The sequence below is a fragment of the Acanthisitta chloris genome, unplaced genomic scaffold (assembly GCF_000695815.1).
Source record: "Acanthisitta chloris isolate BGI_N310 unplaced genomic scaffold, ASM69581v1 scaffold4181, whole genome shotgun sequence".
Lineage (NCBI taxonomy): Eukaryota > Metazoa > Chordata > Aves > Passeriformes > Acanthisittidae > Acanthisitta > Acanthisitta chloris.
In genome coordinates, this window is record NW_008656335.1 from 14,306 (window position 1) to 31,427 (window position 17,122).

At 40.7% G+C, this 17,122-nt stretch overlaps 1 protein-coding gene across 1 annotated transcript in view; it reads right to left on the minus strand.

Annotated features, from left to right (window-relative positions):
• Positions 1-10,241, minus strand: part of OSBPL2 (oxysterol binding protein-like 2) — a 20,415-nt gene extending 10,174 nt beyond the window's left edge. The window contains exons 1-6 of the mRNA XM_009084268.1: positions 10,205-10,241; positions 3,425-3,572; positions 3,124-3,199; positions 1,779-1,913; positions 778-875; positions 1-101 (exon numbers count right to left, since the gene is read on the minus strand). Coding sequence (XP_009082516.1) covers positions 1-101; positions 778-875; positions 1,779-1,913; positions 3,124-3,199; positions 3,425-3,572; positions 10,205-10,241 — 595 coding nt within the window. The remainder of the gene's footprint in view (positions 102-777; positions 876-1,778; positions 1,914-3,123; positions 3,200-3,424; positions 3,573-10,204) is intronic.
• Positions 10,242-17,122: the final 6,881 nt, after the last annotated feature.

Genomic DNA, 17,122 nt, shown 5'->3' on the forward strand with positions numbered 1-17,122 from the left:
CATGAAACACGAAGTCCTTGTTGAGGCCTTCAGAATAAAATGCACTAATAGGTGGGTGGTGGCTGACTTGCTCAGATATAAACCTAAATCCTAAATCCTCCCTAGAAACAACAAAGAAAGAGCATTAACACCAAGTATTTTTAATACAAGAGAAAAGAGTTACTTGGTACTTTCAACAATTTGAAGGATTTTCATATTAAATTGAAGGTGAGACTTCTCCTTCTCTACTTCCACGACACATTTACAATTACTGAAACAAAAGATTTTGTACTCTGAACACTTTCTCTTTATATCCCAAACCAGCTTTCCATACCCAGAGAGGCATCTGAAGAAGTTCCACTGAAATAACTCTTGAAAATACTAAAAGTCTTTGAGCAACAGGAAAAGATCTGACTGAAAATTCTCTTCTCCACTCAGACATATCACCCATGTATTGAGGCAAGCTGGAAATCCTTCAGACTAATTCCTCTATCTGAGAAGATCAACAAAACTATATTTATACTAATTAATAGTGTCTGGTCAGGAAATGTCTTTGGAAGAAGAACAGATCAATTTTTCTCTAATTCAGAGAATACTCTGCCTAAACCTAGAAATAAAATTATTAGCTCTTATAACAGCTTCTCAAGGACTTTAAGATAGTTTGAAGAAAAGAATTTTAGCTATACACAGAAATATATTTTAGTAGATTTGTATTTATTTCACTAACCAAACTAATCAGAGAATTTGATAAGTCAGGAACACTAACAGCCCCAGCTCCCAGTTTAAAGTAATTATTACCTGGTTAATTCATAGGTTTCTCCTAGCAGTGGGTTAAATGGTTTGCCAGTTCTCTCCCACTGAGAAGCTACAGCAGAAACTGCAAAAGCAGCAACAGCCTGTAAACAAATCAAGAACACACTGTGATGAGAACAGGACATTAAAACTCTAAGTTTAATATATTAATTTGCAGCATTTCATTATTATTCCAGAAAGAAATGGCTTTATATTGCTTTAGGCCAAACCATTTGTAAGCCACAGGATAAGTGATATAGAAGTGGAGAAATAGAAGGACTTATTAAAACCTCATTTTCAACAGAATTAGTTTTCTACAGTAAATTCTGTCAGGTTCTTGAATCACAGCAGCAGGTACAAATGACATTTAGAAGCTCCTTCAGGCTGGGAAGTACAGGTAAGTACTACACAATCACAGACAACACGAGAAACACTTCAGTTACGCTGAAGTGAAGACAGAGCTGTGAGCAGGATCAGTAGAACCTAATGCATCCAGCCCTGACTTCACTATATCCACCTCCTTGCTGTGAGACCAGACAGGTGTGATAGTCTACTCCCAACAACAACCAGTTTTGGAGAACAAAAGAGTGGTAACATTTGTCTCTGTCCCAAAAATTATTGAACCAGTAACTTGAAAAACCATGAGGCCACTCAGCAGATCAATTTAGGGTGACTTGAAGTCAAGATGCATCTTCTTGTGTTTTGATGTGTTGTGTCACAGCTAAAACAACCCTGAAATGAGCTGAGGGTCCTTGGGCATTGTCAGTTGTGGCATTTTCCAGCTCAAGACTTTTGGCTCAAACTCTGTGCACAGCATTGAGTATGAAAGTGTCACAAATATTTGATACAGCCACTGTGAAACAATAAACTTGTCTAGATGACAAATATGAGCATTCTCATGGTAGCCCTAGAGAAAGAACAACACTCAAGTGAGAAAATTGCCTTAAAAATCAAAGTCTGGGAGAGAAAAACTTCTGGACTAATCAGAAGGAGGTAGGTGTTCTTACCTGCATTCTTTCCTGGGGATCTGCATGACTACAAGCCTTATTAATGAGGTATATATGTTCCATGTATTCTGTTATCCGTTGAAGGAAACTCAATGGCTCGTTGAAGACAATGGGCATGGTAATCTTGGACAGCTCCTGGAAAACCAAAGCGTCGGTTCATTTCTCAGACACAGTTAACAACAAGAATTTTGAAAACAAGTTGTGAGTGAGTTTATTTATAGGATTCTTCAAAAGACATTTGGCAAGTCTAGAGCAGATCTCCAAGTGCTGCAGCTGAAGGGGCTGGAAGCACTGCAGAGCCCTACAACCAACCTGAAAGAATCAACAATTTCATAACCTGATCCAGCTAGCCTAATAAATTTAAAAAAAAAAATAAATGTTACCATCTATTCTGTGGTCTACATGAAGCAAAAAAGGTTAAAATTTCCATAGAGAGCAGGAATAATGTACCAAGCAGCTCCACACTGGTACCAAAGTGCCACACACTCCTCTGAAATCTTCACATGCCTATTTGCATAAAATCTCACTATTGTGCTGCAGCAACCACAAATTAGTTTTTGAAAGGCACAGTTACATAAAGAGTAATATTTGAGTTGCTCTAACACATTTTAGTGGCTTTATTTAAGCAACCTGTTCTTTGTCAGAATGTTTCTCCTTTCACACGTGGGTACCAGGCAGACAGAAAGTTCACACAGATTTCCAATTCCTCAGGTCTTTTGCTATATCCAAGCAGATTTGGCTGTTTAATTATAAAGCTGCACCCATGACTGAGCACTAAAACATTCAGGTACGTGCTCAAAACTTAGTGGAAAGGACAATGCCACCAGCTGAAGTTAATGCAACATTTTCCTCACCTTGGCACAGGCAGTGAGGGAAATACAATGTTCACCCTAACTGGCTTAAACTGATTTGGTCCAAGCAAAATATTCTAGTAGATAGGTCACTCAACCCACCAAAAAGGAGTTGTGACAGGACAGCTGTATCTCCCAAATGGCATGGATTAATAAAACAGAGCCCCAAACCACATTCTGCCAAGTAAAAAATGCAGATAAGAGAGCATTGTGTTAATCAAACCATATCTGACTATGTTTTTAATGGCTCTGGTCTAGTCCCTAAAGGAATCAATGCCAATCCACATGTTCCAACAGGCAACGAAGCTAAGGAAATAGTACTGTTAATACATAAATGTTGAGATTTAGAGCTGCAGTTTATAATTATGTTCCCTATCCAAAAAAAAGGGCAAAAAGCATGAGGTATCATTCTGAGACTTAGTAACTAAGCAGTAAAATTAACCACTTGGTGTTAGGAGATCCAAGATCAGCACATTTCATCCAAGCTAACTTACCAGTCCAATGCATTTTTTTAATATGCTCCACACACTAAAATCACTTCTAGAGAACATTGGGGCAGGTAATGATGTCCTGAAATGGAAAAAAAAAACAAACAACTGCCATTATCAGCTCCTTAAACAAACCATTTTCATGGTGTGTAAAGGAAGTAAAGCATTACTCTAGGCTTGGCACGGGAAACAGACACCTGAAATGTGTTTTCAGTTCCAGAGAACTGAGCTCTTTAGTGAGAGCAGGAACACCCCAAGAGATAATGAGGCACCACTTCTCCTCCACTGTGCAGCACCACACACTTACCTGTGTCTCTTGATGCCATTTTCTTGGATCTCTGTCTCCCCGTTATGCTTTCCAGTCTTATTGCTTTGGTGTGGATCTAGATCAAGCATCTCTGCAACTTTATGATTTGCTTCTGAAAAGTCTCCTGAAGAATTGTCAGAATCAAAGCCTGTACAAAAACCATAAGGCAACAGTTTTCTTAAGAACCTTCTCATGCCAAAGTGCCACTCTCCGTTTGCAAGTCTCACACCTTAAATACACTTATACCAGGTGAATACAAGAGTAAAACCCCTTTACTAAGTGACCCCATTTCCCAGAGCATTAGGAGCCAAGTATTGCATTAGAATCAAGAATTCTCAGCTAATTTTATCACCCTGCTGAATACAAAAGCAATTTAGAATCTTAACAGTTCTTGAGTAGCTCCTAAGCAGATTACAATGACAATAATTTTGTTCAGTTATATAGTTTTCCTCAAAGACCTTAAAAATAATTTAACTTATACTGCTAACAGGCAAGGAGAAGTATCCAAGTATCAGCTGGACTAAATCAACAATGCAAGATTTCAGTCTAATTATTTTATTTTTTGGTCACACTACCTACACAGACGTTTAGAATATCAACGATTTTTGCACAGGTCTTTAAATAAGGAAATTTTAAAAGCATTTTATGCACCTAGACACACACACAGCCACTATCAACAGCCTCTCCTCAATGCTGCTGCACACACTGACTGCAGCAACAAAACACTTGAGGAGAACTAAGGATCAGTTAGTTGCAGCATCAACACGGGGCACCCTAAAATGATGAATTACTACCAATCCTTCACAACTGCCACAGTATTGCACCAGGAAACACTGCTGATCATTCACTGTAATAAAGGAATATTTTTGTTGAAATTAATTCTAGGAGCACCAAGTCCTTTCTGAGTGCCAGAAGGGTCAATTCTTCCTTGAGAAACAGATGAAGACTTTTGTTTCCAGCTTCCAATGTACGAGACAGGATCAAAAACCAACTTAAACATATGTGTATTTTCTGGCATACAGTTCTTGCCATGCTTTTAAGAAATACATAACATAATTTTTAATTTCCTTTCATTCCAGCTATCACAAGCTGAGCAGCCACTTGTCTATGTGCTGAGTTACCATCACACTCAGTACAGCCTATGCCAGAGCCCAGCTGTGAGTACAGAAAGATTCCAAAACATTCCAAAGCATGTGAACACTCTCATGGAGTAAATAAATCCATTCTGACAAAGATAATTTCAATTTTAAATAAAATGTTGTGATCCTCTGTCATTAACCTTTTTAATAAGCAGTACTTCTGTGCTAACCTCTCCAACTTTTGTTTTAGTGAATCAGAGCAATTCATGCAGGGCACATAGACAGAAAAAGCTGGGGTTTTTTTTCAGGGATCAATACCATGACAATAACATTGAAAACTGTACCAGGAAGTACCACTGATATGATCTTCTTTGGTAAACAGCAGGTGTAATGTGTGATGTCATGTCTTACCCTGTCTCCTACATTCTGATGTCACAAGAATGTAATTACACAGCAACAACCACACCTTGGCAGACTTAGCACTCAACTGCAAAGTATGATAGTCACATATAGATTCAGGTCATTAAAATGAAGACTATCCTGAAACACCTGTCTTAAAACATACATCTCTGTCTTCATTGAACTCACAACAAAATATTTACCATTTTCAAATCGTTTTTCTAACTATATATGAGCTTTTTTTGAACCTGTTACAGCACAAGGAGATGGAAAATGCATATGCTGTAGAGAACAGCAAAATCATTTTTATTAGTTTGACTGATAAAGTTAGAAAAAAGTATGAGGTTTCTGGTGCATGTGCCCTCACCCAGAACACTGACCAAGCTCACACATTGTAAGGAACAGCATCACATTTCATGGAAGTTTCAATTAGACAAACACACCTAAACACAGACGTAAACAGTAACATAAAAGTAAACAACAGGAATACTCCACTGGCTTATAGAGGAATAGTTATGAAAACTAACTGGAATTTCTGTCTTTACATTCTACCTAAATCCCTGCAAACCCTGCCAAATCTTCACTGTGTTATCCACACTAGTTTTTCTGTTGCTCCATGATTCCAAATTGTTTTGCCCTGTTCCTCCTGTACAGCACAATGGGGATTTAGATTCATGTATTTATTATTTATGGACAACAATATGTCATTGGTAAGCAAATAAATGGCAATTCAAACAAGTGTCTTGCAGAGAAACAAGAAAAATCAAAGCTGTGCTCTAGAAAAGTAAGATGCACCAGAAGTGTAAGTCTGCTTTATTAGAGAGCACCTCCACCTAATTACTTCAAAAAAACCAAAACCACTAGGGTACACAGACAGATAATCACTAGACTTTCAACTACACTTTCAACCTTAAGCATCACATGACTTGTCTACTACAAGCCCATTGAGAAAGTTTCAAAAGCTGCTTCTCAGTGAAGTTCCAAGGGGTTTAGTTTTGTCAAGAACTACCCAGAGAATGTTCTTCACAGAGGAAGCAGACCTGGAATAAAACCAGTTTACTGAAACGATTTGTTGCAGTTTTCCTAAGTTACAAAAAGAGCCTTATACCAGCTGCCATTAAAGCCTTGAATTTGAGACACTGAGTAGGTAAGAGTTACTTATAGGACAGTTTTCACACTGAAAAGCCACTGGGAGTGAGGATAGATAAAGGTATTTAAAAGGGGAATAGGAGACCACGCACAAAAATACATTGTAAAAAATTAATCACAAGTCCCAACTTATGGGTTTTAAGGGTGAAACAAAAGCTTTAAAAAAGTCTTACATGTTCAAAGTCAAACACTTCAGTCGGGCACCAACATTAGAATCACAGACTCATTAAGGTTGGAAGAGACCTCTAAAAACGAGACCAACCATAAACCTGTCCCATTAATCTAGTTCAAGAGCTTAAAGAAAAGTGACTTGCCAGTAACTCTAGTTCTCCTAGTCTTCCTCTTCCACATCTTGCAAATGAAACAAGTCCACTCAGACTACACTACACCTCAGCCTGAGAGGCAGCAGAGGCTCCTTGTTCTCTGAGTCATGTAGGGAGACACGAGACCTCCCCTTCGTCAGTCAGCAACTTCCCTCGGCACTAATTAAGCCTTGTCAGTCTAGGCAGAAAGGGAATCAAAACAGCACAGTCCTGAGAGCTTTCAGCCCTCCAAAGGGCATGAGGAATAGGGATAAATATGCTGAAGTGTAGACAGCAAGTGAAGCAAGAGATATTTTTTCCTTTGCCAGAAATCACCGTTCTCCACTTGCCGAAACAAGTGCATCTTCACAAGGTGCAGCTGATGGGAGGCAGGTTAGCATTTCACAACATCTGCAACACTTAAACCTTACAGCAGAATCCACTGACTCAGTCTGATCCAGACTGAGTTATGAAAACAGATCAGTTTGGCAGCAGATACCTCACTTCCTCCTCCCCACGTGGGAGCAGGAGGCCACACTGAACCACATCCTCACAAATACACCACCCCGGATTAACCAGACGAGCCTCGAGGGCACAGAACAGACTTCCATGGAACTGCAGGCTAGTATTCAAAAAAGCAAAATTAAACTATTCATGTTCTCAAAAATAAATTACCCTGGTGACTAGCCAAGCATTTTTCTGTTCTGTGGCAATGCTTTCACAAAACACTTTGGAATTAGGTATCTGACAGAGCAGACCCTGATGGCACAGAGTCTTTATTAAGTCTGAATTGAGATTAACACCCCTGAGGTGACACAGATCACAGACCTATGCTCCCTGTCTCACATAAAATCTGAAACACGTGAAAGACTGATCCAGTCTCAGAGAAGACCAACACCAGTAGTTGAGAAAAAGCAGATTCTTGACAACTGTGCTGTCTAGAATTAACTGAGACCACAGGTAACATTCCCAAGAGATTCCCAAGGGGAGTACTCATTCATGAGGTCAGGATGACAGGTGTCAGCAATGCTAACAACCTCTGAATGCAAAGAAACCTCTCTCCATGGAAACTGTGTACTGGTCACTCACTCAATTGATCACCTGTATACCCCAGTCCCTGCTGCACCTTCAGGAGTGTAATCATCATCCAGTCAGGGACAAACCATCTGCCAGGAGGATGATTCTCAACCACATAGCATGAGTATGTCTTTTGGATGTGATGGGGACAGTGTCAGAAGCAGGAAACCTCCTAGCCAAGGAGTTGAAATCCACCACAACAAAACCCAGGGGTCTCCTTAGGATGGATTCACATTCTAGAAGTGGATGTCATCAATTAATAACTACAGGAAAGCTGTGGCTTCCTGAAGGAGTGAGCCCAGAGTATGTTAAAGGAGGCAGCAAACTACCTGGTCTGCTGCTGAGACTGCTGCAGAACTCCAAACAGCAACTCCCCACAGGCTCCAAGCCTGGTTTGCTACTTACCAGGACACAAACCACAACACCCAATTACTAAAATCAGTGAACTCGTGGGAACACTTTCCAGCTCCCTGTGGGGAAACCAGGGCTTGGCAGGAGCAAGAGAAGAGTATGGTGTGCACATTGTTTTCATGTCAATACAGAGCTAAGACACAGCTGGAGAACGTGCTGGTTCCTGGCAGCCACATCCCAATCCTAGACTTGGAGCAAAACAAGCTCATGTCTATAGGTGGCTTCTGCCCATCTACTGATCTGACCTAAAAGAAGAATATCCCTGGAAAGAACAGACTGAGGAGTCTGCCAAGGGCATTTCATTATTGAATCAAAATTTGGAACCCCAAATCCTGCAGTTTTCACTGTGGAACCTGGAAGCTCACACCTTGGCTCAGAATGGACCTCAGCTGTGGACTCAGTCTCCTAGGTCCATACCTACCATGTCCAGACCATTAAAAAACTGTCAGGCAGGCATGATCAGGACCCATTAAAGCCTGAAATAGGCAACAAAGCACTACCTGAAAGACACACGGTGTTAGCAGCAGCAAAGAGTTGCTACAGGCATTGGCAGCTGGGGAACACGAATGCAGAAACACCTATTTACAGTTGTTCTTTGTGTCACACTTATTTATGACTTGGACAAGACACAGCTACAAAGAAGTAGGTCTGACTTCACTAGGTTTGTACAATCATTCATCAAACTGTCAGCATCTTCTGAAGTATCCAGCTGGAGAAAGGGACTGAGCACCTGTCTTTAAAGAGAGACAGTCCCAAGGCAGAACGAATCTGAAGCAAACTATTCCAAACTTAGCACTCCTCTTAAGCCAAGTTTCTCTGGGGCACACTCCAGGGCAACACACAGAACATATAGATATATCTAAATTTATCTCTTGCCAGCACGTTCCTCCCTGTGGAAGAATAAGATTAGGATGGGACAAGGTGTTCTCACAGAACTGATGCACAACATCCCACTCCTGAGCAGGGTCAACCAAGACTGCAGGTACAAGAACATCTCAGGCACAATAGCTCAGAGGTGAATACCACCTGGAGCACTTGCAGGTGAAATCAACCCTTTGAGGGTGAGGGGAGAAAGAGGAAAGAGGACAAAACCAGAGTGTTCAAATGCAGATGAGTCAAACACTGAGAGCTGTGTACTTTGCAGCAAGAGACAAAGGAGTGCGTGAAGCCTCAAAGCTCTACAACACAGACCTCATGCTTAGAGACATTTCTGCACACCTTTCTCAGTGAAAAAAAATCTAGTTCGTTTATGGCAGTGGTCCTGAGCTCTTGGATTTGAAAGATTACTAAAGACATACAAGAACAATCCATTGTGTTTTCAAGATTTTAGTGGTACAATGGTTTGATTTTACAGCTGAATTTGGAGTACTAACCCCTACCACTCCTAGCTGGAAAGAATGCAAACCACATTTCCTTCTCTTCTCCATGACATACTTGTGACAAGTCCTATACAGTGCACTGTCACTCACACTGCTTCACCCAACCCCCTCTGTTTACTCCTCATATGTATTTCCAACCAACCATGTCTAAGTCTATCTTACCCACTCGTACCTACCATGCTACTTCCATTCCTTCAGCTTTCACACTTCCCATTCCTTTCTGTTCATTCCTGTGACTCTACATTAACCCCTCTACCCTCAGCATTTCTCATTTCACCTTTGCCACAGCATTTCTCAAGAGCCATTTCAGTGGAAGACTTTGAAATTGTTTGAGAGGATTTCCTTTTTTTATCAAAATACTTCAAGCATTTTATTTCACCATTAAAACCATCTAAGGCTGTTACAAATAACTCTTCATCCTTATTAGTTCAAAGCAAAGTACTATTTGATACACTGCTCAAGTGTGAAGTGATTCATGTTTGGTTTTTTAGAAAAAAAAAGATGGGATTGCAGAGACTTTTGGCTCCCTATCTTGAAAGCATTCTTTTAAGGTAATTTGTTTCTGACTAGAAAAACATTTTCTACTTCAATTCTTCAGCACAAGTTTTCCATTAAAATAAAAAGAATGAATAAAATAACAGTCAAAACAACCCACAGGAAATATTTCACCTTTCAAAGAGTCTTAAAAGCATTACTTCTCAAGCTGCTAGTAAATTACCTGCTTTTCTCAGAAAATGAAAGCAAGACCTGGCCACTAAAGGACTGTTAGAGTGATAAAATGATAGAGTTAAGTTTTAATAAAAAACCCCTTCATTTCCAAGCCTGGGCCATGAGTTATCATTTTCCCCTTCTACTTTTTTCAACAAGTTTTACCAGGAGAAATTTACTTTAGATTTATTATTAACAGCAATAGTCACTCACCACACACACAATGGAATTTACAGGGGTTTTTTTTTACCCCTTGGCACTGTGCCCATCACTCACCCGTAACGGCATCATAAAACTCTTCTTCACTGTTCATCCTTCAGTGTGAAATCTCTGTGCAGCCAATTCAGCTTCCTCTAATGCATCGTTGAACTTGAGTTAGAGATTAAGTATCTGTGTGCTGTCAGGGTCTTCCTCTGCAAATGCACAGCTGCTTGAGATGATCTGTTTGACAAGACAGGGAAACAGAATTAGCAACTTCCACATTTCCTACCTGTACAAACATGTACACTTGACAAATACTAATTTACCTATCTCTTCCCATGGTAAAAAAAAGATGCATTCATAAGTCAACAGCTTTCTTTGATACCAAAGTCATTTTGAAGATGAATACTGCCTGCCACAAGAGCAGTTGACTTACACACTTTCTCTCTATAAATACTTCATATACATTACTGTAAAACATATCTTATTTGCTGCAAGTTAAATTTCAGGCAAGTGCAGCTAGAAGGAGCAGAGAACTGACAGGAGAAAAAGACAGCTGGCAAACCAAAAATTCTCTTCAGCAAGAAGATAAGCCTTGCTGCATCCCTAACCAGGAAAGCTGGGAACAAGAAAGAAAACCTTTGTATTTCCACTGCATAAAAATGTTGGGCCTCATCATGCAATCAGTATCTAGTGACCCTTGGAGAAGTTTTGCCAGGCTACTGCCATCAACTCTTGAAGAGACAACTAGAGATTTTTTCCTCTAGGAAAAATATAAAGAACCAACACCCTTTTTCTCAGCAGAACCAAGCACACTGCAAATAACTTAGAGATTTATGAAGCATTCCAGCTTTATTTTATGGATAGACTAAATCAGATCTTTTCCAGATGGTTGGCAATGGTAGAATATAAACATTTTTACTTTACCCAGTTTTAGTTTAAGGAGAAGAATGAGAAAATTTAGTTTCCACTCTCACAAATGTTCACCAGGTACCAACGAGGAGCCAAGCACACAATGATAATGGCAATGCTATCGATATCTCCTCCAAAACAACCTCAATCTGTCAGTCTCAATTTTTTATGACCCTTGAAGATTCCACTGCTTTTGTGACAGCAGTTTCTCCAGAGTAATTATAACTTGCACAGTTCCATTCCAATTAAGAGAAACAAAGCCAGAAGTGCACTCTGCTCCTAGTAGAAGAGTTTACCATGGTTGAAACCAATTCCTTCTTTTTCTCTGTAAGAAATAAACTGTGTTTCGAGTCTTTTTCCCCCCTCACTGCCCAGAACAAAAGCTGTTTGAATCTCTCACACACATACAGTTCTGCCAATTCTCCATTCAGAAGGAGAAGCTGAAATAGCCTATTTTGGAACTCATCTAAGCTAATGAACATAGTGTTTGCCTGGAAGTTTGTGTCTGTCAAGGCCAGGTACTACAGTTTGTCACTTTTCCCTTAGGAACTTCCCATTTCCTTGCAGCTACAGCATTTGATATCAATCTCTGCATCATGGCAAGTATCTGAGTTTCCACAAAATCTTATTTGCAAGCCCTCACCTGCACAAGGGCAAAACCTTATACAGCTGCTTCTCTTGACTGCTGCCACAGTGCTGTTGCAATTGCTCTCAGCTGGATGATAGTTTCCTTCCTTTTTTCCTGTGCTGTAATCCAGTCAAAGGCATTTAAACCTTCTTTTTTTTTTGCTCATCAGCAGAAAGTTTCTGACTTCTTGAGTCAAAGCTCTGCATTCTCCTAAGCAACGAGGCAACAGCTCAGAAAATTAAGGCAGAGACATGTCTGTCTGAAGACTTCCAGTTCAAGGCCAGCAGCAAGTGCTTGCTTGCAGCAGGGAAAGGAGCAGCAGCTCAGATTTCTGGGTGAACTAAAGATCAGATCTGATATCATTGTTCTAAATCTGTACTGTAAGTACAAGTCAGTGTACCTATCCCTGGGTTATCTTGTCTAGTGGAAACCAGTCCTTGACTCAATCAAAAAAATGCTTGTTCATACCAAAGCTGCTGTTAGTCAGAGTTTCTCCAAACTTTTCAGCCCCACCAGCAATATATCCGGAAGTATCTCCTCCAAGGACTCCAAATATGTCATATCTTTGCAGAAAATCTGTCCTTGAGGATACAACTATGTAAACCTTTCAACAAGGGTGGGAAGAAAGAATCCAAAGAAAACTATTGCTAAAGAAAACAAGAACTCAGCATCTCAGGACAAGTGTTCACCCCAGATGCAATTACCACCAGGCTGGAATGACTGCACTAGTTTGCCAAAAAAGAGGTTGCATTAGAGGGCTTCTTTAACCCTCCAAGTGTCCTTGAAGATGCAAGACATGGATGGTTTCAATTGCCTGCAAACATTGCATCCTTCAAGCAAAACAGCATCCAATATTTCCAGAGGGAAACTTGTGTATGCACATGATACAACTCTCTCATTATCCCTAAAATCCCCTTATTTTCTCCATGTTTGCTTACATCTCCCCTTTTTCTGTTTAGTCCCTATTTTTGCTTTAAGCTATTGCAGCAGGAGTAGCCTACTGCTGCACACAGCTGATGTGGTGGGATTCTGTTCTCTGTATCTATCTGCAACCAAGAAAAGGATTAAAAAAGAGCTGGTTCAAAACCCACCCCCATTCAGTTCACATGCAGAGACCACACTTCCTAAAGGTCCCTATCCAAACACACACAGATCAGCTTGCAAGTTCCAGAGATGCTTTGTAACAGCAACTCTCTAGTCTTGCAGAGAAGGCACTAGGAGATAAAAATTATGACTTTGAAAATTGCCAATTATCGTTAAGAGCCTCAGAATAAACAAGGTCATACAGATGAATGCCAGTTTCTCTTCTCTCCCCACTCCTGCAGAGCAATAATTGTATTACAAAAGGACTTGTGAAGTAGAACTGCATCACACAGTACAGTTGCACTGCAGAGACAACGAAGCTTTCCTCTAAAAACACCCACCAAGTACAAATGAAGTAACCAAAGACTCAGGTTAGCTGAAAGCAGAGTTAATCTGTGCTCCCCTGACACCTCACACCACATCTGAAGCTCACTGCAATTTGAAAATGAAAGTTCAGTCATAACCCTCCAAGCCATCTACAATTTGTGACAATTATCTAAAACAACAAAATATTCATCAAAAATCACTTTAAATAACAGTCACAAATTGTCCTAAGGTGCTAGGAGCATTTTTAAATGGATAAAGTAATATATTTTGCTGAGTTACAGTAGGAATAACTTCATGCTTGTATCACTTCTTTTACATTCAGTTCTGTTATACAGCAGAGATTAACATGAATTTGCATGTAGCTGAACACAGTGATAACAGCATTCAGCTCTCATGAGCCAAAAAGCTGGGATTAATTCTTCTTCTCTTACTAAAAGCAACAGCAAAAGTTACTTTCAACCAAGCTGAAATGCCAGAAGACAAAAACATCCTGGTTGCTTCATATTCAGTATTTGTAATCTGTATTTCCTCCTCCATGTCCATGATGTACCCAGAAGAATTCACTTACAGCAGCAACTGCAGTTAACAGCTTTTACCAAAACTGCCATTGGAAGGAGGGTGTGACACCCTTTGTGTCATACAGACCTTCAGGAGCTCTGGAAAATCCTTCATAAAGCATAAACATCACATTTTCTCACCTTTTAATCCTCCAGTGTAGAAGAAATACAAAGTATATTTCAATATTTTCTTACACACATAGTAATCCTCAAAACAGGTTTTCTTCTCTGGCTCCTTGTTGGAGAGAACACTATTTCAACAATTAGGGTTTGCTGGTTTACAGGCTCAAATGATCTTAATGGGCTTCACTTCACCAGGAACAGGGAAAACCTGCAAGCAAAGGCATCTTAAGAGAACTGAAAATTTGTCATTTCATGATGACAACACAGCCCTGGCCACAGGCAGCACAGATTTTGTGTTTACAGGATGAGCAGCAAAAGCTTATCTATTTCCTCATATTTTAAGGGTAAGGATTGGTACAAACTAATTAGATTTATCGTGGGATTTTCGTGCATGAATAAAAACTGCCACATGTATTTTTGCAGCAGATTGACTTCCCCACAGGAGTGATGCTATTTTTGAAGCTCCAACTGAAAGATACCAGATAAAAACATACCAAAAAAAAGTTAAATACCCATCCCAACAGTACAAGTTTGGTTGGTAAATCTGCACTGCAGCTGTACAACCTAGTAATTCACTCTGACAAATTCTGTCCTAGGTTGTCCAGAATATCCACAGTAAGACTTTACTCTTTGAAATTACCTTTCAAGTGAATGTCAAAGCACAACTAAGCTTAACATAATTTATTGAAGCAAGTCTTGAACAAGACATTTGAGCAGAACCTAGTTTTTCTAGTCATTTTGCCAATGCATAAAACATATAAATCCAAACTAGCAAGAGTTAAGCTAAGCATAGCATGTGAAGCCAAAAACTTGTAAGAGCCTCTGGTATCTTCTAATCAAAGGACAAACACTTTGGTTCCTCTGAAATAAGCTTTGCACCTTGGTGATGCAAAGCCATTCACAAGCAGGTTAAACAAGATATTGTGTTGTCCAATAACACAATTCAGAAATGCAAATACCAATGCTGAAATAAAAATGCCAAGTTTGTCCCAAGCAAGAAACCCCAAAACCTGGACAGGTAAGGGACAGAAATATAACTACTAATAAATATGGGCACAAAGTCTGATTTGGATTTTTGTTACTAAAAGGTCTCATTGGTACTGCAAAACAAGCCAAAAGCAGTTTAACTGAAGGGAGCCTACAAGAAAGGTGGAGAGGGACTTTTTACAGACCATGTAGTGCCACAACAGTGAGGAATGGCTTCAAACTGACAGAGAGTAGGTCTAGATCAGATATTAGGAAACAATTCTTCCCTGTGAGGGTGCTGAGGCACTGGCACAGGTTGCCCAGAGAAGTTGTGGCTGGTCCAAGCCTGGCAGGGGTCAAGGACAGGTTGGATGGGGCTTGGAGCAACCTGGGCTGGTGGAAGGTGTCCTTGCCCATGGCAGAGGGTTGGATGAGATGATCTTTAAGTTCCTTCCAACCAAAACCATTCTGTGATTCTATGACACTCATTAAAACTTCTTCAAACTCTCAGAGTTTAGCAGAAAAGGTCACACATCCCTGCTTGAATGATGACCATGGACAGTCCTTTCCTTAACAGCCATGAGGATGTTTTGCGAAGGCAAAAGACAAAACAAAGCCTGCAGTTGAAATAAATACTGCAGAAACACAAGAAAAAACCTGCACCATGTCCATAGCACAGCTTGAAACAGGTTCTACAGAGAGAAGGAGTTAAGAGATTGACCTCCTGCCCTCCAGAAGTACATCTGCCACGGAGAACCTGCAGAAAGAGCTGTTCCTAGACACACACAGCACAGCAATGGTCACAATGTGCACTGAGACAGGTCCCAAAAGGCTCACACTCAGAAGCAACCCTGCTTCTTTCAGTGATCCCCAGAGCCTTGATGCAGAGAATGTAACTAACTATTCATTCCACCCACGCCATGGTGACAGCCAAGGTCCCATGACGAGGGAAGAACAAAGTCGTAGCGTAGCTGTCACTCAGCTGGTTGTGAATAATGTCACACAAAGTGCTCTGTCACACAGGGGGTAGAGCTTGTCACTCCTCAGTGACACACACCAGGTGATCTGGCTTCCAGTAACACATTCTGCTTTCCAAAGCTTATCTCTGAGCAGGTCACAGCGTCCCCTACAAGGTCACAGTCCCCAGCTAGAAGGTATAGGAGCTCTCAGAGTCACAGTATCACTAAGATCAGGCCCAGACATTGCACAGTTCCCACCTATTTAAAACCCTTTCCTCCCACTTGAATTTATTTTTAAAACCAGGCCAACAAAAGTGCAAGACTCTGCAAATCACTTTATAAACTATCTGATTTTCTCAGAGCATTCTGTGACGCGTGTGAGCGTTATCTAAGAAGAGATGCACATTCTGCATCCACAGCTGCTCTCAGAAACCAAGTGTGGAGATCCACTGCCTCCTGAGGCTGCTCTCTGGCACCTGTACTCTCCACAATGCCAGAGACAATCACAGAATGGGGCAGGCTGGAAGGGACCACAGTGGGACATCTGGTCCAACTTCCCTGCTCAAGCAGGGCCACCTTAGAGCAGAGGACACAGGATTTCATGCAGACTGTTCTTGAGGGGTCATATAGGGAGCCAGGGGAGGTTCAGGTTGGACATCAGGAAGAATTGCTTCATGGAAAAGGCTGTCAGGCATTGGAAGGGGCTGCCCAGGGAGGTGGTGGAGTTGTTTAAGGAACAACTGGATGTGGCACTAAGTGCTCTGCTCTAGTTGACAAGGTGGTGTTAGCTCAAAGTTTGGACTCGATCTTAGAGGTCTTTTCCAGCCTAAATGATTCTTTGTACCTGAGGCTGTGGAGATGACCTGTAGTGGTTGTCCACAACATCATTTCATCTGCTTACAACTCTATCAAGTACTAAAAGTTGAAATTTCCTATGCCGTTTATCTGGATAGGTTAGTAATCCCTCAAACTTCTCACCACATATGTTTGCTCCTTCTCAAATTCCATCTGTCCACAGAAAAACAATAATAAAACAAACCAGCTTATGCCCCTGTCACCATGATCCTGGATCCTCAGAACTTAAAAAAATCCAAACAGTTGCACCCCAAAACAACCTGTAAGAGTTTCAACATGCAACTCCTATGACTTAGTTAATTCTACTCGTTGCTCCATACTAACTTGTTCTTCCATGTTAATCCTCAACAAAGACCTACCTGGTTAACCGAAAGTTACTCCTCCTTAAAGAAACATTTACATTTCCATAGAAAGACAAGCATTTACAGCCAGTGGCTCATTTGGCTGGAATGTGGCTCAGCAAGCTCAGGTTTGGAGCTGTCTGGCCGAGGACAACTCCAGTGGCTTTTTCCTCCAGTCCTAAACTGGAAATTTCACATCATGCAGCAATTCTGGAAAGCTTTGCTGACACCAACCTGAAACA